Raw genomic sequence first — 21,397 nt, forward strand, 5'->3', positions numbered from 1 at the left:
CCCAGCACTCACATGGCAGTTTACAACTGTCTGCAACTCCAGCTCCAGGGGATCCAACACCCTCATATGGACATATATGCAGACAAAAACACCAGTGCACCCGAAATAAATAATTAAAAAAATAATGTTATGGTTGGGGGTGGTCACCACAACATGAGGTACTGAATTAAAGGGTCACAGGTTGAGAGCCACTGCTCTATGTAATCCTAGTTATCTGGAACTCACTCTGTAGACCAGGCTATCCTCAAACTCACAGAGATCCTCCTGCCTTTGCCTCCAGAGTGCTGGGATTAAAGCCCTGTGCCACGCCCCCAGCTCCATGCCCAGTTTTATGGAGTGCCGGGGATGGAACCCAGAGCCTTGTATATGCTCCCAGAGCACTGTGCCAAACGAACTGCATACCCAGCTGTTTCCTACTCCAGTATGAGGAAACTGATGTCCTGTTTCAGCTACTTCAGTAGCCCCTGACAGCTAGGCTTTAGACCTTAAACAGGCTGGCCATGTCTCAAGCCCACATGTTTTACCTCATGCTTTACTGTCTGTCCCAAAGTGGGAGACTTAGATTGTGGCCCCAGCTGTACAGTTTGTAACCTTGCTTGGGTAAATTCACCCATAAAAGGAGGCAATAGGAAGCTGTGCTCTGATATCTAAAGAGTCAGGGCTTAGTTGCCAATGGCTTCTTGCATTAAATGATTGGCCCCTCAGTCCTCTCTGAGTTGCGGAAAGTTTCACAGTCCTAATGGGGACAGAAAGATTGAAAAAAAGGAGGGAGAGGAGAGGGGAAGAGATGGGGAGGGGAAGAGGGGGAGAGGAGGAGAGGGAGAGAAACCTATCCAGTCTCTAGTAGGCAGAGTGTAATGATGGAGCTGAGCCGAAGACTGCAGATCCACAAAGACACTACCCCTGGGGTGCCACACCCAGCATCCAGCCTAGGGGCTCCTCCAACTGGCAGCCACGGCAGCCCCTGGCTCGGGGCGGGCGCTCCTTCACCTTTGCAGGTCTACTGATTGAGACGCATCTTCCCCAGAAAGGAGACCATATATGGTCAACAAATAGCTCCTAGGGTACTCCCTGGGCAACCCCTTTCTGCCCGCTGACTATAGGGCCCATTAGATCCAGTCAGTCCCTTTCTCAAGGAGTCTCCAGTCTCCAGGGGGAGACAGCCGTGTAAACAGCTAATGCTAATGCAAGCACACATGAATATTCAGGAGGTGGAAACAGCCTTCATGCTCTGGAAGCATAGGAGAAGCATTAGCCTGAAACCTTGAATGTGGTGCTGAGGAGGAGGGAAAGGGCATTCCTGATTAAGCACAGAGTGAGCAAAGACAGGAGGCATGAGGTACAGTGAGGCCAGCATCACGACATCGCAAGGACACAGATGAGCCTGGAAAGGAAATTTGGGACCAGCCCAGGGAGAGCCTTGGATGCCAGAATGAGTGAGATGCCCTGAGGGAGGAGGTTTGTGAGCCCTGGGGAGTCCTACATGGAGTCGGTTGAGGAAGTGTCCTGACTCCTCCAAAATGGGGAGCACCCTAAGCTCACTCTTCCAAGGGGCAGCATCTTACCGCCAAAGGTTTACCAGCGTGACAGATTCCACTCTGCCATCCTCCCCTCCCCCAGACAGCCCCATAAATGGATCCAGATGGTCATTCCTATTTTGGGTAGTGTATGTGTTGGGGGAGGGGTGGCTCTGAACCCCATCAATCCTCAAACAAACTCTGTGTAAGAGGAGCCTCTTCCAGGCCCTGCTGTGATCCTCTGAGCCTGGAAGGCAGCGATAGTCTTTGATGGAGATTATCCATCTGGCTGGGGGGAAAGGGAAACAGGCAGGCGAGGCAAGGACACAGGCCAGGGAGCTGAGAGCTCTGGGTGAGAACCAAGGTGATGGTGTGAGAGAAGGGGCCCTGGGATAGCTCGTAGTGGAAGCCAAGCCCGGGAGAGAGGCCCCCGACAGGAGTCAGAGCTGGCTTCGCTATCCAGCCACATGACCTTTGCGTCCTGACTTCTGTAGCTACCCAGGGCAAAGGGAGGGTAATGTAGGCTGTAAGAAGAAAGCGAGGGCTCTCTCAGAGCATAGGACTAAAACGCTGTGCCCACCAGCCTCCAGGAACCTGTCTTAAAAGGGCTCACAGCACAAGAAGTAGCAGACGATAAGCTAGGTCCCTTCGCTCAAACAGTCTGTTACCAAAATATTATGCCAAGCCTATAAGTATTTGTCACAGATCTGGCTTAGTGAATATTGGTTAAAAAACCACTAAGCACTCTACTAGGCACTGGGTTTACAGAAGTGAAGACAACCATTCCTCCACAGTGGAGGAAGCAAACAATACGTGGGTGTTCGTGTGCTGTGGAAAAGCATGTTCCAGAGGAAAGTGACAGGGACTTTCTAATTCACACTGGAAGCCAAAAATTGGCTGGCTGAGAAAATGACATTGCCTCTAAGTCTGGAAGGATGAATGGAAGTTAGTGTAAGTGGGTAGAGGGGTATATTAAAGGTAGGGGTGGGGGGTGGGCCATGTTCCTCATGAAGGGATGATGGAAGGAAGGGGTCAAAGGTTAGGGTATCAATAGTGAAGAAGTAAGAGATAAGACACGGTCTGGAAGGTGCAGAGCCTTGTAAAGTAAACATGATAGATATAGGAGGGCAGTGGTAGCCCACGCCTTTATTCCCAGTACTCTAGAGGCAGAGGCAGGCGGGTCTCTGTAAGTTCGAAGCCAGCCTATTCTACAGAGCTAATTCTAGGACAGGCTCGAAAGCTACACAGAGAAACCCTGGCTTGGAAAAACAACAGCAACAACAAAAACCTGGTAGATATTTGTGTCTTATACTAAGAGCCATGGGAAGCTACTGAAGCTTGTCAGATTATATGTGGCATTTTGTTAGTTCGGCCAGCTTTGTGGCAGAACCCCGAGACTTACTTTGGTTGTTTACTCATTCAAACATAAAATCAATGCTGGTAAAGGACTATCAGAGACACACACTTTCCTGGCAAACCTGGGGCACAGAAGAAGTTAGACAACTGCTGTGACTGAGTCCAAAACTACTGTGACAACTCATTCGACAACTGTGTACTGGGCACTTAATCCCTTTGAAACGCTGCTGGAGGGGTGGCTTCCCTCCAGGGTTCACACCGCACAGAGTTCACACCGCACAGGGTCACTCATGAAGAGGTACAGAGTGCTCAAAGGAATTTGAGCAGATTAGAATTAGTTTCAGCTATGATACCAGTGAGATTTTTTTTTTCTTTGTGTAGCCTTGACTGAACTAGCTCTGTAGACCAGGCTGGCCTCCAACTAGCAGAGATCTGCCTGCCTCTGCTCTCGGAGTGCTGGAATTAAAGGATTAAACCCTCACCTGGCCCAGTGAGAGCTTTAAAAGATATCTAAATCGAGGAACATTTAGTGTGCATTCAACAGGTATGTGCACAGTTCTGGGAACTGTGTTAGCTAGTGTAGTCAAAGACATTTAGATTTTCCACAGCACAGATAAATTTTTTTTTAAATGTATCAGGAGAGCAGGCTTTCCGTAGGTCTCCATTAAAGAAGGGTAATTTAATGGAAGATCGTCTCAAAGGCACAGCTTCTCCTTCCTTAGTGTGCTTGCCCATACCTTCTGTTGGCTAATAGCCTTAGGTCATGAGGACTTGAGTCTGGCCGTACTGGGCCATAGCCCCTAGTCAGAAAGAACTGCTTACCCCTAACCTGTCAGGTCTGCTCCACCTGCAGAAACAATATGCCTGGGTATGGAAAACACCTCACTCTGGTCCCAGACAAACCGCAGAAAAGAGCTGTAACTTCCTGGTAGCTTCCTGTGTATATATACCTGTCCTCCAGCCCCACTGTTCCAATAAGACAGTCTCAGCCTGTTGAGACTATCTGTCTGCTTCTCTGCATCATTTTTCTTACACCTTCTTGTAGCCTGGTTCCCTTCTTGTTCTAACCCCCACTTCCCACTGCATCACATTCCACTTCCTTGTCTCTCTGGGCATCCCTCTAAAAGCCAAAAGATTCCAAGACTGGAGCCGGGCCACTCTGTGTTCTCAGGTGTGATCTTGGGCAACTGATAACTGCTGAGGGCCTCGGTTTTCCCATTAAACAAAAAAAAGGATCTGGCGTAGTGGCACACCCCTTTAATCCCAGCACTCGGGAGGCAAAGTCAGGCAGAGTTTGAGGATAGCCTGGTCTACAGAGTAAATTCAAAGACAGCTAGAGCTACTTAGTGAGACCCAGTTTCGAAACAAAACCAAACACCATCCCAAAACAATAATAAGGAGGTTCTATCTATCTACCTAAGTCCTGTGACTTACTCGAGCCAGGATGATATTCTCTCTCCCGCACACAGTGACCCTCTCAGCTTTCCTGTCTTTGCATCTCTGCATCGTGTCCTCCCCAGGCCCGAGGCAAACATCAGTACCGTCTTGCCCCCTTGCTCACTGCGCTGTGTATGTCTCTCTCACGTACACACACCAAGATTTTAGTCTGACCTTCCTTTACATTATCTGTAACTCACGTCACAGAATAAAAAGGACAAAGGAAATCTAAAAACTTGTGTTTGGCCGGGCGGTGGTGGCGCACGCCTTTAATCCCAGCACTCGGGAGGCAGAGGCAGGAGGATCATTGTGAGTTCGAGGCCAGCCTGGTCTACAGAGCGAGATCCGGGAAAGGCGCAAAGCTACACAGAGAAACCTTGTCTTGAAAAAAACAAACAAACAAACAAAAAACTTGTGTTTGAACCTCGACCCCTCACCTCATCAAGCCTCAGTCCCTCATTTGTAACCTGAGGAAAACAACTAAATTTGTATTTAGGCTAATCAGCTTATGGAAAGTAGTAACAATGGATGTCAAGTGCTTGAAGGCACCTAAGAAGTGCTCGGTGAATACTGCCTGCACCACGTGCCGGCGAACCGAACCGCGATTGGCTGTGGGTCTGCCCAGGGCTAGACTGAGAGCTGCCTGAGGACCGTGTAGACGCTCCGCTCCAGGCGCGGGGAAGAGGTTAGGCTGGCCGGGCACGAAAGGACGAGACTTCAATTCCCGGAGGGAAGACCAACCAGGTGGACCCCTAACCTCCCGGAAGTGACGATCCAGGGGTGAGCGGCGCCGCAGCCAGGCCTTCCCGAGCTGGGCCTGGCCGAGAGGGCCGCGCGCAGCATGGCGGAAGCGGAAGGGAGTTCTCCGCTCCTGTCGCAGCCGCCGCCGCCCCCTCCTCGGATGGCGGAAGTAGAAGCGCCGACGGCGGCCGAGACGGACATGAAGCAGTACCACGGGTCCGGTGGCGTCGCCATGGACGTGGAGCGGAGCCGCTTCCCCTACTGCGTGGTATGGACTCCCATCCCGGTGCTCACGTGAGTGTCTTCCGGTGTCGCCGCGAAGACGGGGAGGGCCCGAGCGTCCTCCGGTGTGCCGTTCTAGCTTTTTTCTCAGACTCGGGCAACCCTTACCCCGGGCCAGGCCGGCGCCCGGTCCCTAGAACCCCGCCACCCGTGCGGTGCGCGTTCCAGCTGCATGCATGCTACCGATCATGGTTACCCCTAGTCTAATTGGGGAGGAGGACAAGTGTAGATCAGCGGGAAAGGCCAGGTGACTAGCGAGCCCTTAAGCTGCAGGTGTACAGAAAAGTCCTTTAACCTTGTCTGAAGAGGTGTGTTCATTCATTCACCTTTTTTTTTTTTTGTTCACTCATTGAGCAAATGAATGCTTCCTGGTCATCTACTATACGCAGGACGTTTTGCCTTTAGAAGCAAAAGTGAGTTTGATTGAGGCCACACTGGTTCGTGGGATGTCAGCACTGGGAGGTCCATACCAACATTTGCCCCCTACATCTTCTGAGTGGCAAAACAAAATCAGGTACATAGATGCAGCTTACTGCCCTCCTTCTTTAGTCTTAACAGCCCGGACAGTTTGCAAGCTCTTTCATTCCCGTTTCTTTCCATTTCTAAAGTAGGAATTGTTTCCCCCCATGGTGAAGCTGAGTTCCTTATCACATTGTCTTAGTCAGTTCACTGCCCCAGCAAGAAGACATTCAGAAGTCAAGTTTGCTATGTAACTTGTCTTTCAGCCGTGTCCTAGCACCCCTCACCTGAGGGGATACATATTTTCTCCTCTATCAAAACTAACCACCAGGCATGGTGATCCATACCTTTAATCCCAGCACCCAGAGTTAGAGGCAGCCAGATGTCTGAGTTGGAGGCCAGCCTGAACAAGACAGGTATTCCATGCCAGCCAGACCTGCCTAGTGAGACCCAATCTGAAACAAAACCAGCCAAATTGTGTGGAGAAGGAGTAATTTTTAGCTTCAAATGTTGCTGATCTTAAAATCGCTTTAATCTTTTGTTTTGTATTAATTTTATTGGTTTTAAGACAAGATCTCAATATGTATCCCAGGCTGGCCTAGTATTTATTGTGTAGTCCATGTTGACTTTGAACTCCTGATCCCCCTGCCTTGGGCTTCTGCGTTCTGGGACTACAGGTCTATACCACTCCATCCAGCTAATGACCCTAATTTTTGTGTTATGTTAAACTTCTTGGGTCTGGGTAGGGACTCAATCAGTAAAGTGCTTGCTTGCTGTGATTCCTGTCGCCCATGTGAAAAACTAACGAAACTGTGCATTGTCTGTAGTCCCAGAACTGAGGAAGAGGAAATAAGAGGATCTCTGAGGCTTGCTGGCCAGCTAGATACTGTCTCCAAAAGTAAGGGCTGTAGCTTAAGTTTTCCTGCCTGGCCCACAGTCAGAACAAATCTCTCTCACCTGCCAGTCCCACAGCCTCTCAAACCCGACCAAGTAAACACAGAGACTTATATTGGTTTCAAACTGTATGGCCGTGGCAGGCTTCTTGCTAACTGTTCTTACAGCTTAAATTAATCCATTTCCATAAATCTATACCTTGCCACATGGCTCGTGGCTTACCGGCATCTTCACATGCTGTTTCTCATCGTGGCGGCTGGCAGTGTCTCTCTGACTCAGCCTTCCACTTCCCAGCTTTATTCTCCTCCTTGTCCCGCCTATACTTCCTGCCTAGCCAATGGCCAATCAGTGTTTTATTTAATGACTAATCAGCAACACATTTGCCATACAGAACATCCCACAGCAAAGGGCCCCACTGGGCATGGTGATATATATCTGTAATCCCAGCACTCAGGAGGCAGAGCCAAAACGAGGTGGGAGTGGGCCTGAATCAATGGCTCGTTGGTTAAGAGCACTTGTTGCTCTTGCAAGCCAGGGTTGAATTCCCAGTGTCCTTATGGTTGTACTCGGGCATCTGTAACTCCAGTTCCGGGGGATCTGATGGGCACCAGGCAGACATGTGGTGCACATACATACATGCAGGCAAAACATTTATATAAATAAACCGTAAAAGAAAACGTCTTGAGTCCAGGCACTGTGGCTCACACCTCTGATCTGAGAGCGCTCCGAGAGATTAAGGTAGGAAGGTCTCTGAGAGTATTGAAGCCATCCTAGGCTACAGAGCAAGGTCCGGGCCAACCTAGGGTTCCAGAGTGAGACCCTGGATCCAAAAGTCAAAACTAAAAAGAAAAAAAAAAAGAAAAAAAAAGAACAATAACAAAACAATTTACAATATGTGCTTGTTAATTCATTAGATGTACCTCCAACACATTTGCTAAATGACTTGGGCCTTGTCGTTGTAGGTAGTAAGGCCTAGATGTATGGTATATAGCCAATAGCCATACTCTGGCTAGTAAGGCAGGGGTGCTGCTTGCCCTTGAGTTGATGGGAGAGGTAGAGAATAAGCAGGTAACTAAGAGAATGAGCTCCAGCTGTGGAGCAGAGCTGTGAAGAGAACGGGCTGTTGCTGTTGAGTGGCAGGGGACCCGGGCGGTGGGTTGGTTGTGTGAAAACTCGGCATGCTAGCCATGTTGGCCTTTTCCTCATTTCTTCATTGTAAAGAATTATTTCTACTGGGTGGTGTCACAAGCCCTAAATCCCAGCACTCGGGAGGCAGAGGCAGGCAGATCTCTGTGAGTTCAAGGCCAGCCTGGTCTACAGAGCAAGTTCCAGGACAGCCAGGGCTACACAGAGAAACTCTGTGTCGAAAAACAAAATTGTTTATGTGTGTATGAGTACCTATGGAGGTCGGAGGACAGCTTACAGGAGTTAGTTCTATCTTGCCGTGTGAGTCCTGGGATCAAACACAGGTGCCTTTACACACCGAACCATCTGGCCAGCTCCTCAGTTTTAGAACTATTTGTGGCCTGGTCCTCTGCAGAGAAATGGTAGCAATTTGAGGTGGAGACAACTTGAGGTGAGGCTAGAAGCAGTTTACATCTCAGTTCTCTTCAGATGTGTGTGCAGGTGTTTCTAAGACTCTGTGCTTCCATTGGAGGACTCGCCCTTCAGCAGAAGGGACAGATACTGATGACTTTGTAATGACATGGCTATGTGAGATTGCTGAATATAGGGATAGATGTGGCATGGGGTCTTTCAAGTCTGTGAGAGGAAGACACTGAGTCGAAGACCTGTCCATCTCTTCTGAGATGTTAGCATGTTCATGTTTGATGCCACCCAGTCCTTACATCAACTAGGAAAGCAGGTATTGTTGCTCATCTGTAGATGAGGGATAAAGAAACAAAACTCCAGGATGAGCAGCTAACTCGTTCACTGACCTTTCCTGAGGACGATTTTGTCCTAGGTCAGAAGACACAGCAGTTAGCTGAGCTCTGGAGCTTGTCTTGGGGCGCTGACAAGCTTGCATTGGGCGCTGCTTCCCTGGGGCTTTGCCGGGCACAGAGCTTTAGTGTTGTCTCTCCAACCTCTGTCCCCAGTGCTATCGCCATCAGCACAGTCGTGACAGGGAGTGCTGCTCAAAGCCGGGTCCCCTGCCACTTGAAAGAAATCTGGTCCCGGAAGAGTCTGGGGTTGGGTTCTGAGAGCCAGGGGAACTGTTTCCCACAGTTCTTGGTTACCGTCCTGTGTTCACCATGGATCTTCAGCTGCTTACTCTTTCAGTCAGGGGGCAGGTGTTCACTGACCAGCTGAGCGCACCATTCAGCACCCCACATGTGAGAAGCGTTTTACATAGATTGGAAGCAGTGGCCCCTCAGCCAAGTACTTGTTATTCTGTAGGAAGATGGGAATAAATAGCCTGCTCAAAAGTTCAGTCAGATCTGACTTCACTCTTTTTTTTTGGCTTTTGACACAGGGTCTCTCTGTGTAGTCCTGCCTGCCCTAGAACTCACTCTGTAGATCAGGCTGGCCTTGAATTCACAGAGATCCACCTGCCTCTGCCTCCCGAGTGCTGACTTCATTCTTTTTTTCTAATTGTCAGGTAGAGTAATCTTATGTACATATAGGGTACAGTGTGGCCTGCCAGTATGTATTTTTGTTTGTTTGTTTTTCGAGACAGGGTTTCTCTGTGTAGCCCTGGCTGTACTGGATCTGTCTGACCAGGCTGGCCTGGAACAGAGATCCGCCTCCCTCTGCCTCCTGAGTACGGGAATTAAAGTCATACCCCACCAGCGCCCGGCTTCAGTATGTATTTTTAAAATGGGTGGGCAAAGTGCTTGCCTCACAGACACGAGGACCTGAGTTCAAATCCCCAGAACCATCCAAAGGCAGGCGTAGGAAACAGGAGCCTGCAATCCCAGGGCTCCTGTGGTGAGATGGCAGACACAGGGAATCCCCAGACGTTCACTGGAAGCTAGTCTGGAGTACACAGCAATGAGGTCCTGTCCTGGGGCAGAGGACAAAGCAACATGCATGGTTGTCCTCTGACCTCCACACACACCAGGGCACATGCACGTACACCACACACACACACACACACACACACACACACGCACGCACGCACGCACGCACGCACGCACACAGTTAGGCCGATCAGCTCAGGGTAAATGGTTCCTCCATTACCTCAGCTATCATCTCTCTGTGTTGGGAAGATTCAGAAAACTCTCTCCTGACTCTTGAAGTCTGCGGTTAGTTGTCAGTCATAGGGACCGTACTGTCTGCAGAACTCTGAAATTGCTCCTCCTTCCCAGCTGCATCCCTCTACTCCTAAATGTGAGTCATTTGGTCAGTGTTCCACTGACAACACATAGGGGGTTGGATCTGTGTGCCCTGCCAGGCACGCCTTAGAACTCTGAGTGTCTAGGGAAGAGCTGGAGAGTGGGCTCAGTGGTCAAGAGCCAGTACTGCTCTTGTGGAGGACCTAGATTCAGGTTCCAGTACCCACATCCTGTGACTCACAAGGGCTGATAACTCCAGCTCCCAGGGGTCAGATGCCCTCTTCTGGCCTCCAAGGGCACCTACCTGCACTCACGTCCCATACCACCACACACAGATACCCATAATTAAATTAATCGTGGAGAAAAAGAAAGCCCTCTTCCTTTTACAGTCTGAATCCATCATCTACGATTATCTAGTCAGGACTGTCGTCTGGAGCTGCGACTTCAGCAGCAGCCTCTACACGGTCTCCCTTCTGCTCCCTCGGCTCTCCACTCCCTCTTCAGTTATACATCAAGCACTTTACCCACTGAGCCATCTTACCAGCCCTGATGACCCCCCCCATTTTAAACCTCCTCACTGAAGTATTATTTACATATTATAAGGTGCACAATTCTTTTTTTTTTTTTTTTTTTTTTTTTTTTTTTTTGGTTTTTCGAGACAGGGTTTCTCTGTGTAGCTTTGCGCCTTTCCTGGATCTCGCGCTGTAGACCAGGCTGGCCTCGAGCTCACAGAGATCCGCCTGGCTCTGCCTCCTGAGTGCTGGGATTAAAGACGTGAGCCACCACCGCCCAGCTAGGTGCACAATTCTTAAGCTTACAATCAACTAAGTTTTTAAGCCAGCCTGCCTGCCTTCCCTCCCTCCCTCCCTCCTCCCCTCCCTCCCTCCCTCCCTCCCTCCCTCCCTCCCTCCCTCCCTCCCTTCCTGTTTGTGGACAGTTCAGCCGTTAAGGCCATGTACTGTTACAGAGAACCCAAGTGTACTTCCCAGCCCTGTGTCCATTGGCTGACAGCCCCTGTAAGTCCAGCTCTGGTGGGATCCTATACTTGTGGGTCCCCATTCATACCTACATGCAGACACATGCACATACACATAATTTAAAATAACATGGAAAGCTTTTTCATTTTATTGTTAATATGTGTATATATACAGGAGGGAGTTTGTCACAGTACACAGGTGGAGGTCAGGCAGCTTTATGGAGTCCCAGGAGGCAAACTTGGGCATCTAGCCTGGTGGCAGGCACCCACACAGCTGAGCCACGTCTTGCTGGCCCCAGTGCAATAGCCATAGATTGGTTTGGTCTTCTCTGGAACACTCAACAGTGCTGTATTCCATACGCTTGGCTCGGACTTTCTTTCAGGCATACACTCTTGAGAGTATGTTGTGTGTAGCGGAAATGTGTCTTTCATTGTTACATGGAACCATGGCCAGGCTATGCTGATTTTACTTATTTCCGGGTGTGTGGAGGGGGGCGTTAGTTTGGTTTGGTTTTAAAGAGCTTCATTTTGTTTTCTCTGCATGTATATATGTGCACTGCATGCATGCCTGGTGCCCATGGAGGTCAGAAGAGGATGTCACATCCTGTGGAACTGGAGTTACGGAGGTGGGAGCCACCATGTGGGTGCTGGGAACTGAACCCAGGTCTTCTGCGAGAACAGCAAGTATTCTTAATGGCTAAGGCATCTCTCCAGTCCCATTGATTTTTTTTTTTTTTTTTTTTTTTTTTTTTTTTAAGATTTATTTTATTATGTATACAGTGTTCTGCCTGCACATATGCCTGCAGGTCAGAAGAGGGCACCAGATCTCATTATAGATGGCTGTGAGCCACCATGTGGTTTCTGGGAATTGAACTCAGGACCTCTGGAAGAACAACCAGTGTTCTTAACCGCTGAGCCATCTCTCCAGCCCGTCCCATTGATTTTTGAGACAAGCTCTCACTATGTAGACAAGGCTAGTCTTGAACTCACAGAGATCTGCCTGCCTCTGCCTCCCAAGTGCTAGGATTACAGGCGTGCACCAGCCATGTTCAGCTCAGCTGGGTTTTGTTACCTTATTTTAAACAATTAACTTTGAGATAATGTACATTAACAAAAGATACACTTCATTTTATGTGTATGAATGTTTTGTTTGCATCCACGTCTGTGCAGCACATCTGTGCAGCACATCTGCCTGGTGCTCACAAAGGCCTGATGTTGTGAGCTGCCGTGTGGGGTTTGGGACTTGAACCAGGGTCCTCTAGAAGAGCAGCCAGTGCTCTTCACCACTGAGCCATTTTTTTCAGCCCCAATAAGAGGTACACATTTTTATGAGCACAGTTCGTTGAGGATTTTTATTTTTCACAGTTCTGGGGTTCAAACCCAAGGCCTTGTTTATGCTAAACAAGCATAAGGGGTACTCGGTGTGTTTTCGTACACAGTTTTGGGGCACAAGGCCTTGTTTCTGTCTGTACGTCCTCAGAGCTGCTGAGGCGTAGCTTACAGAGCCGACAGTTTCCCACGAGGGAGGTGTTTTTATCTCCCCAGCAGAGTCCACGGCCTGCTGCTCTGTGTCTCTGCTGTGCTTGGTGTTCGTGTCCTGTGTCAGTGATAGCTCTTCTGGCGGTGGCGCAGGCTATCCCACTGTGGACCTCCCTAAGGTGACTCACCATGAAGCAGTGTCACCTGCTCCCTGGCATCTGCCTAACCCCGCTCTGTCCTTTCTCTGCTCTTTTCTTACAGGTGGTTTTTCCCCATCATCGGCCACATGGGCATCTGCACATCCACGGGGGTCATTCGGGACTTCGCTGGCCCCTATTTTGTTTCGGTGAGTCCCCATTTTGCCCTGCCCTGGAGAGTCTCCAGGCTCACGTAGGCTGGCCTGGGCCCGGGACGTCGCAGATAACTCGGCTCTAGCCTCCTGCCCCTCACCAGTGTTTGACCCCTTTCCTTCTCTTGCCTCCAGGACAGGCCAGGAGGGCAGTGTGGCCAGAGGAGTCTTAAGTAACTGACTCAGCCCTTTGCCCCCATCCCTGGGTACCAAGACATGGGTAGGGGTTAGAGGCAAGAGTGGAGTCAGACCATCCAGGAACCACATCTCTGGACCTTCAGAAGGTGGGAGCCATGGTTGGGGGACAGGGGAGGCTGACATGGTTTCCAGGGTGGGGCTTTTAGACTGAACCAGTGTGTTCTCAAATCTGCTTCCTGGGGATGGACCAACTCTATCCAGTGGGCTCTTTCCAGATGAGCACATGGCATTTGCCTATTTTCAGGTAGCTAAAGGCAGGACAAAGGGGTGTGATAGCATAGCCTGTTTCCGTTAATGGTTGTTACAACCGTCCAAACGGACAAGGTCTATTGCTGTGAATGTAATACTTTTACTAGCTAGGCATAGTGGATGCCTCTCTAATCCCAGCATTGGGAAACTGAGGCAGGAGGATTCCTCAGAGTTTAAGGCCAGCCTGGGTTACATGGTGAGTTCCAGGTTAGTGTTGGGTATAGAGTTGGACCCTGCTTCAAAAAACAAAATCCAGGCATAGTAGCACATGCCTTTAATTCCAGTACTCAGGAGACAGATAGTGAGTTCAAGGACAGCCTGGTCTCTGTCGAGAGTTCTCTCTACATTGAGAGACCCTGTCTCAGTATATATAATTAGATTTCTAGGGTGTGCGTGTGTCCGCATACAGAGTCTGGGACTCTCCATAGTCTCCTTCATAAGAAAGTTCTGGGTCCAGCAGCCTCGGTCCCTCTCTGAGGTGTCCCGCTCTGAGGTGTCCCGCTCCAGGTCCCGTGTAAGCCATCATTGCTGCATCGAGAGGTCAGGGGGCTGAGGTTCCGGGCATGAAGGAAAGCTCCGGCCCACAGTGAAAGATCCAAGACTGCCCCAGCACATCGGGAGAGCACCAGAGGAGCCCCTGGCTGTTGTGCGGCCTCCTCCCCACAGAGCAGTGCCTCTGGCACTACGATGCCATGCCGTGTCCTGGCCCTGCCGCCCCCGAGTCACTGCCCTTGAGCCTCTGACCGGGTTGTCATTAGACTGACTGTAGTGTCTGCACTGACGTCTTTCTCTTGTCTCTCAACAGGAGGACAACATGGCCTTTGGAAAGCCTGCCAAGTAAGTGAGTAGCCTTGTGTCGAGATCTAGGGCCAGGTTCCTCCTGCTCGGAGCAACAGGCCAGACCCTGTGAGACGCAGCAGGAGCCAGCACCCCGAGGACAGTTAGAGCCCGTTAGGACACAGTGCCCTGTACCAAGCATCTCGTGTGTCAGTGCCTGTCTGGACCTCATCTTGTAGACCGTCCAGGTCTTGCCTCAGTTCAGGGAGGTTGTGTTTTCAACTCTGTGGCACAGGAGTACGGAAAAGGATGGGACTCAGGCAAGGTCACACAGTAAGGAAGCATCAAAGCCGCCTCTACACAGCCAAATCTGCTTTTTTTTTTTTTTTTTTTTTTGGTTTTTTTCGAGACAGGGTTTCTCTGTGTAGCTTTGCGCCTGTCCTGGAACTCACTCTGTAGCTCAGGCTGGCCTTGAACTCACAGAGATCCGCCTGGCTCTGCCTCCCGAGTGCTGGGATTAAAGGCGTGCGCCACCACTGCCTGGCAAGTCTGTCTTTCTGTGTAGCCTGGAGTCCTTCCACCCTGGGGAACAAGCAGGCCATTTAGGATTAGGAGGCTGCTTGGGATTCCACTGCAGCTCCGCTTGGAGGGCGTGAAAGCTGCACAGGCCCTTTGCGAGCAAAGTTTCAGTCAGACTTGTCTTTATTTCTTTTCTTCCTTTTATTTATTTATTTATTTATTTTATGTGCATTGGTGTGCCCTTGGAACTGGAGTTACAGACAGTTGTGCGCTGCCGTGTGGGTACTGGGAATTGAGCCCAGGACCTCTGGAAGAGCAGCCAGTGCTCTTAACCGCTGAGGCGTCTCTCCAGGCCTTGTCTTTATTTATTACTTCAGCCCTGGGTGGTTCCTGTAACTCTGGGCCTGGTGACAGTGCGTCAGAACTACAGCAGGTGTCCTGTGGCCCAAAGCTAGCCAGGAAGCTGCTGGACGAAGTATCTTGGAGCAGAGCTCCCTGTTCTGGCTTCCTCAGGCAGGTGGAGATATAGTTCTGGGGGTTTCTTTGGGCTCTTTTTCAGAGTGTTTTAGTTGTTTAATTTTCGTATTTCCAAAGGCAGTTTTAAAGATGACCTGCTCCAAGCAGGAGCCCCTGAGCCCCATAGTCCAGGCCCTGGTGGTTTCTTCCTGCCACGACCACTGGTGATCCCCTGTCGCTGTGCCTGCCCCCCCCCCCCCCCACACACACACACACACTTCTGCCTGAGGTCACCGGGGGGCCTCTGCTACTTCCAGCCGCCACTCTGACCTGCCTGGTGTTCAGGGCTTCGCTCTGCCACTTTCTTTCCCACTCTCGCCAGCTGAGTTGGGGAGACGCTGCTGCTGGGTAAACCACCTCAGTGTGACATCCGCGCCCCCTCCTCAGCTGCCCGTTCATTCCCCACACCTTGTTCTCTCCTGAGTCCTCCAGGACTGCTCAGTCACTTATTTCTGGGACACGCCGTACAGTTTATGCTTCCCTCCTCCATCAAGCTGTTCCCACAGCCCCCAGTGCTGACCGAACCCCTCTTCCATCAGCCTAGACTCAGGTGTTCCCTCTGTCTTCATCCATTCAGGTTGCCATGACAAAATGCCATTGAGTGGGTGGCTCCTCCACAACACAAATGTCTCAGCTCGGAGAGTAGGAAGGCCGAGAAGAGAGTACGGGTACACTCAGTGCCTCACTGGGGCCACAGGGCCTCCTTGTACCCACGCGTGATGAAAGAGTGGAGGGGGCCTATCTTTTAAGGTCACTGACCCCACTCAGAAGGGAGTTCCTCAGGTTAGGATTTCAGCATAAGAATAGGGGGCCGGGCGGTGGTGGCGCACGCCTTTAATTCCAGCACTCGGGAGGCAGAGCCAGGCGGATCTCTGTGAGTTCAAGGCCAGCCTGGTCTACAAAGCAAGTTCCAGGAAAGGCGCAAAGCTACACAGAGAAACCCTGTCTCAAAAAACCAAAAAAAAAAAAAAAAAAAAAAAGAATAGGGGGACAGCCTGTGACGGTGGCAGCACACGCCTTTAATCCCAGCTCTCAGGAGGCAGAGGCAGGCAGATCTCTGTGAGTTCGAGGTCAGCCTGGTCTGCAGAGTGAGCTCCAGGTCAGCCAGGACTACACAGAGAAACCCTGTCTTGAAAAACTAAAAAAAAAAAAGAAGAAAAAAAAAATAGGGGACAAACATTCGGACCACACAGCACTCTAGACTCGTCCGCGTCTTCCCAGGAGCCATCGCGGCACTGGCGGTCTTGCCGGGTCACAATTGTCTCACTTCTTGGAGAGATGTGAACAGACTTGTCATTCACCACAAATTGGACACTGATTGTACCCAAATGGAGCTTCATGAGCCTGCATTTACTGGGGTCACTTACAGGAGTGCAAGTGTCCCAAAGTCAGTCAGCTGACTCCCAGAAAAGTTCACATGGTGGGCGCAGCGCATGAGGCGTGCGTATCCCTGCATTTCCTGCATTTCCTGCATGTCACGCTGGCACCTGGGCATTCAGAGTCTCTTCCCACCAGCTGCTCCAACTTGTAGACCCTGGGGAAGGAAGGGCCTTGACAGTTTTGTTGTAGGAGTTTCCTGAGCCACGTGAGTCTTTATTTCCCAAGTCTCAGGATCTCCCTGCTTCCCTCCAGAAGAGAATGTTTCAACTGGGAGGAAAGAGCCACACCACACTAGACCTGGACCTGGTTCACCCCACAGCCTTAGGCACCCCACACAGAGAGCATTCATAAAGCTGGAAGGCCCCAAAGGGGCGGAGCCAGTCCCAGAACATTCCCTTTTCCCTTCAGGTTCTGGAAATTGGACCCCGCCCAGGTATACGCCAGTGGCCCCAATGCGTGGGACACAGCTGTGCACGACGCCTCTGAGGAGTACAAGCACCGGATGGTAGGTGGGAACGGGCGGGGGGCGGGGCTCCCCTCCCCCCAGCGCGGTCTGACCCAGCTGCTCTTGTGTCTCCAGCACAATCTCTGCTGTGACAACTGCCACTCTCACGTGGCCTTGGCCCTGAACCTGATGCGTTACAACAACAGTACCAACTGGAACATGGTGACGCTCTGCTTCTTCTGCCTGATCTACGGGAAGTACGTCAGGTGAGCTGTCTTCACACCTGCAGGCTCCCCCAGGCCGCTCTCCCAAGGATCCTGGAACGACTGTCACTGGAGTCCTTCAGTCACCGGGGACAACTGGAACAGACTCTGAGGTTCTACTCCAGAGCGACCGAGTTCCTGGTGGGGGGCAGGGTGGCTCTACCAACGTCCAACTCCACACGGGTTCCAGGTCACCTTCACTTGCTCCCTGCGAGGTTCTGGGTAGCTGCTTCTGGGCTACAGCCGTCCCTGATAAGGGCTGTTGTGGTTCTGGCTCCTGGGGAAGCTCTGAGTCTCCGGGTGTTGAGATGAACACATCTCATGGATAGTGTTTCCCCCTCCTCAGCCCCCGACCCTTTCCTTTGTCAGAGGCCGGCTTCTGGACAGTTGAGCTCCTAGTCTAGACAGCCCTTTGAAGCCACAGCCTCGTGACCTGTGAGATTTAAGACATTTATCCCAGTTCACACTGAGAGAACTCAGGGTGGTGAGTTCTCTGTGTCCCACAGCAGAGCCCAGACTTAGGAACCATCTCACATTTGAGCTGATCCCCTGCCCCCCAACTTCGTTCTTTTTTTTTTTTTAAATCATTTTTTTTAAATCATTTTTTTTTTTTTAAGATTTATTTATTATGTGTACAGTGTTCTGCCTACATGCATGCTTGCAGGCCAGAAGAGGGCACCAGGTCTCATTACAGATGGTTGTGAGCCACCATGTGGTTGCTGGGAATTGAACTCGGGACCTCTGGAAGAACAACCAGTGATCTTAACCGCTGAGCCATCTCTCCAGCTCCCAACTTCGTTCTTAATTGTGCTCATCATTAAGAGCTTCTGGAAGGGAAATTCTTAGGGGCCTGCTTTTCCCCTAGAAAAGAACATCGAGACAGAGCCAGGCTTGAGACTCTGTACATTTGCTTCCTTCCATGGCCTCCATAGTAGGCATCAGGCCCTGTCCCTTGGCTGACCAAACTGAGGAGTAAGTTCCAGGAGCCTCCTAGGAACCTAAGCCCTGTCAGGGTTGGGGGAGGAGGGCATTCTGGGCCGTCGGCCTGCTCACTGACCGTGCCCCTGTGCTCTCTCGTCAGTGTTGGCGCCTTCGTGAAGACCTGGCTGCCCTTTGTCCTTCTCCTGGGCATCATCCTGACCGTCAGTCTCATCTTCAACCTGCGGTGAGGGCCCCCAAGGAGGCCCCACCACCACCCTGGTCCCAGTTCTGCGGTGAGGGCCCCCAAGGAGGCCCCACCACCACCCTGGTCCCAGTTCTGCGGTGAGGGCCCCCAGGGAGGCCCTGCCACCACCCCGGTCCCAGCTCTCTTGTCGCCACCCTCAGACAGTTAGCTTCCTGGGTTGGAAGTAGGGTCAGGGCTTGGGATGGAAGTGCTGAGGTACAGTGTGAGATGAGGCCACTTAGAGCCTCCTTGTCCTCTCCCTGGGCTTGGGACCTCACCCTTGTGGCATCCCCATTGCTGTCCTGGGAAGACCTTCCCTTCGAGCGCTTCCTGCCACAGCCACTGGGCTGCTTGTGCCGTGCCCAGGACACGGTGAGGACACGGTGGGCAGAGCTGGATTTGAAGCTGCTTCTGGCTGGTTGTCATGTCCCGAAGTGGGGTGTGGTGTTCTGAGAAGTGCTGTGAGCCAAGAGACTTGGAACCTTCCTTCTCTGCTGGCCTAGACCGGACTCGAAGGGCTGTCTAGGCTCTTCCCATGTCTCTAGAGCCGTGCTAGCATAGTGTGTACCCCATCGCCCCTCATCTGGGCCCTGGCTAGCAAGGTGAATGGCCTTAGGTGCAGAGTGGGTCCCCTGTAAATCAGGTAAGGTGAATCCCACTTGTTTCCAGCCCAGGGATAGAACCCCTTATGTCCACAGTGTGAGTAACCCCAGAGCAGCTGGTGCACCGTGGATCGGCTGGCTCTACTTCCGGTTGCTGCAGTGGGCCCTGCGCAGCCCGCCTCACCCCCTGCTCCTTTATAAGGGGCTCCCTGGCAGGAAATAAAGTTTCAAGTCCAGGTGGTGTCTGTCATTTTCTTCTTCTGCCCCTCCGCACCCCGGATTCCTTAAGCTCATATATCCCTGGGTCCTGGGGCAAAGAGACTGATTACTAACAACATGGCCGAGTCTTTCCAACTGGAACTTAGGGGCACATCAACATTTTGTAAATTCTGCTGCTGCATAGGCTGTGGGAAGTCCCTGCCATTCCTGGTCTGTGTTCCCAATTTCCTTCTAGAAGGAAATCTTCCATCTTCCCTATTGGGAAAAACTTGGCAATAGGATTGGAGTTGGGAGTGACCTGCATCCTCAGCCTCAGTGCACAGCTGGAGTGAGCCAAGAGGAATGGCAGCCCTTGGCCGTGTGTGTATGGTGGCCATGTTGAGGTCCCCATGCTTACCCCACAATCATGTCACTGACTAGCTTGCTCCTTGGTTCCTCTTTCTATGGTTGCCAGGGTTCTCCACGTTCCTCACCACATACCAGTGTGTACTCAACTCTGACCCTTTGCTTTCCACCAAAGCCCAGCTTAAAGGCTGTTTCCAGGAGAGCCTGTGACTCTGACAGCCCTTGTCGAGCATGGCCTTGGGTTCCACCCCCAGCACTCAAACGCTTCCTCCTTACTGGCCCTTGTTACAGAGCTGCGGGCATGGAACCTCCCAACAGCCTTGTAAGACAGACACTATCAGGCCCATGTGGCAGATGAAGAAATGGGCACCCACGTGACTTGTCCAAGTTCAGGGGAAGCAAGAGGCCCAAAAGTCAGCAGAGCTCACCTAGAAAAGACACTTGGGCCTGAAAACAGGCAAGATTGGATACCTTCCAGGGGTGCTGGGAGGTTAGAGGAGGGTGCAGGTGGCCACCGGGATGACCACTCCCACAAGGAACACCGTGGAAGCACATATCCATGCATGCTTTCCCTGAGCTGCCTCCATCCCTGTACATGTATTATCTGAGAATCGGGGGTCACTCAATAGTGGTGAAAACCAAAAATGATTATCAACCAACTTAGATAAGGAAAAAGAAACTGAAAATAAGACTGGCAGAAACAAGTCAGAGGGTGAGCGGTAGCTCACAAGTTAAGAGCCCTGACTGTTTCTCCAGAGGATGGTGGCTCACAACCATCAAACCAAAATGAAAATGAATCCATAGAAAGTGGGGCTGGAGGGGCGACTGCAATTAGCAAAGACTGCCTGCTCTTCCGGAGGACGGATTCCAGCTCCCACATGGTACCTCACATCTGTAACTCCAGTTCAAGGGGTCCAGTGCCCGCCTCTGGCCTCCACAGGCACCAGGCAGCACACCTCTAATGCACAAACATACACGCAGGCAGAACACCCATACACAAAAACATTTAAAAGCAAGCAAGCTTGAAGACCGACAAAGCTCAGAGTTGGGGCACTTAACAGCCAAGACTGACGGCCTGAGTTCGATCCCTCGAACCCACAGAAAGGTGGAAGGAGAGGAGACTCCTGTGAGGTCTTTTGAACTCCACATGCACACAGATAAAATGTAAAAAAAAAAAAAACAACCAAAACTTTTAAAGGGGGCTAAAGGTCAGGTGGTGGTGCACACCTTTAATCCCAGCACTTGGGAGGCAGAGTCAGGCAGATCTCTCTGAGTTCGAGGCCAGCCTGGTCTACAGAGTAAGTTCCAGAACAGCCAGAGCTATACAGAGAGACCCTGTCTCAAAAAAAAAGGGGAAGGGGGAGGCGCGGGGGGGGGGGCACGGGAGAGATAGAAGAGAGAGCTCAGCACTTAAAAGCACCTGTTGCTCTTGCAGGATGGTGGCTCACAACCATCTATAACTCTAGTTCCAGAGTCTGACGCCCTCTTCTGGCTCCCTTGGGCACCAGGCACTCGTGTGTTTTACACACATATATGTAGTCAAAGCTTTATACACACAAAAGCATAGAGGTGACCTCTAGTGTCTAAGACCAGAATGTGGATAGCTGCAGAACATCATGATCCCAAAAGCCATGGACTCTGAGACCCAAAATAGATTCTCCTGAGCAGGATGTGTACTCGAAGGTGAGAATTTGGGCTCCTCGGCTGGCACTGGAATCCGGGGCCCTTCAAACACCCTGGGGGTGAGAGGAGACATGGATGGTTCTGTGAACATGGATGCTCAGGTGCTAAAATGGCCATGGGCATTGGTCTGTTGGAGAGAGGATACCTGGCACATACCTACGACATGCCATCTGTACCAGGCACCTGTGTGCCACCTGTATGTCTCTGGGTTCCACTCTCCAGTTTGCGTAGAAGGAAATGATTGCTCAGAGGGGTTAAGACACCTGCTCAA

General features: G+C 51.2%; 1 protein-coding gene across 2 annotated transcripts; it reads left to right on the top strand.

Moving 5' to 3' along the window:
• The first annotated feature begins 4,953 nt into the window (after window positions 1-4,953).
• On the top strand, window positions 4,954-19,115 carry Tmem222 (transmembrane protein 222). Of its 2 annotated transcripts, XM_052717307.1 has the most exons (7): window positions 5,210-5,345; window positions 5,723-5,847; window positions 12,678-12,762; window positions 14,018-14,049; window positions 16,813-16,909; window positions 16,985-17,115; window positions 18,194-19,115. In XM_052717307.1, exons 1-7 carry the CDS (start codon window positions 5,322-5,324, stop codon window positions 18,279-18,281), a joined length of 582 nt encoding a protein of 193 aa, XP_052573267.1. In that variant the 5' UTR covers window positions 5,210-5,321; the 3' UTR covers window positions 18,282-19,115. The 2 variants fall into 2 exon arrangements, with proteins under 2 accessions (XP_052573266.1, XP_052573267.1); XM_052717306.1 differs by lacking the exon at window positions 5,723-5,847 and having other exon boundaries at window positions 4,954-5,345.
• Window positions 19,116-21,397: the final 2,282 nt, after the last annotated feature.

The sequence above is a fragment of the Peromyscus californicus genome, unplaced genomic scaffold (genome assembly GCF_007827085.1).
Source record: "Peromyscus californicus insignis strain IS unplaced genomic scaffold, ASM782708v3 Scaffold_5__1_contigs__length_169319896, whole genome shotgun sequence".
Lineage (NCBI taxonomy): Eukaryota > Metazoa > Chordata > Mammalia > Rodentia > Cricetidae > Peromyscus > Peromyscus californicus.

What these genes read in the sequence shown, in the direction of transcription:
- Tmem222 (XM_052717306.1), top strand. Translation starts at nt 5,152, where the DNA reads ATGGCGGAAGCGGAAGGGAGTTCTCCGCTCCTGTCGCAGCCGCCGCCG. An exon ending in ACTCCCATCCCGGTGCTCAC is followed by an intron (nt 5,346 to 12,677) that starts GTGAGTGTCTTC and finishes CTTTTCTTACAG; the next exon opens with GTGGTTTTTCCCCATCATCG. An exon ending in CTGGCCCCTATTTTGTTTCG is followed by an intron (nt 12,763 to 14,017) that starts GTGAGTCCCCAT and finishes GTCTCTCAACAG; the next exon opens with GAGGACAACATGGCCTTTGG.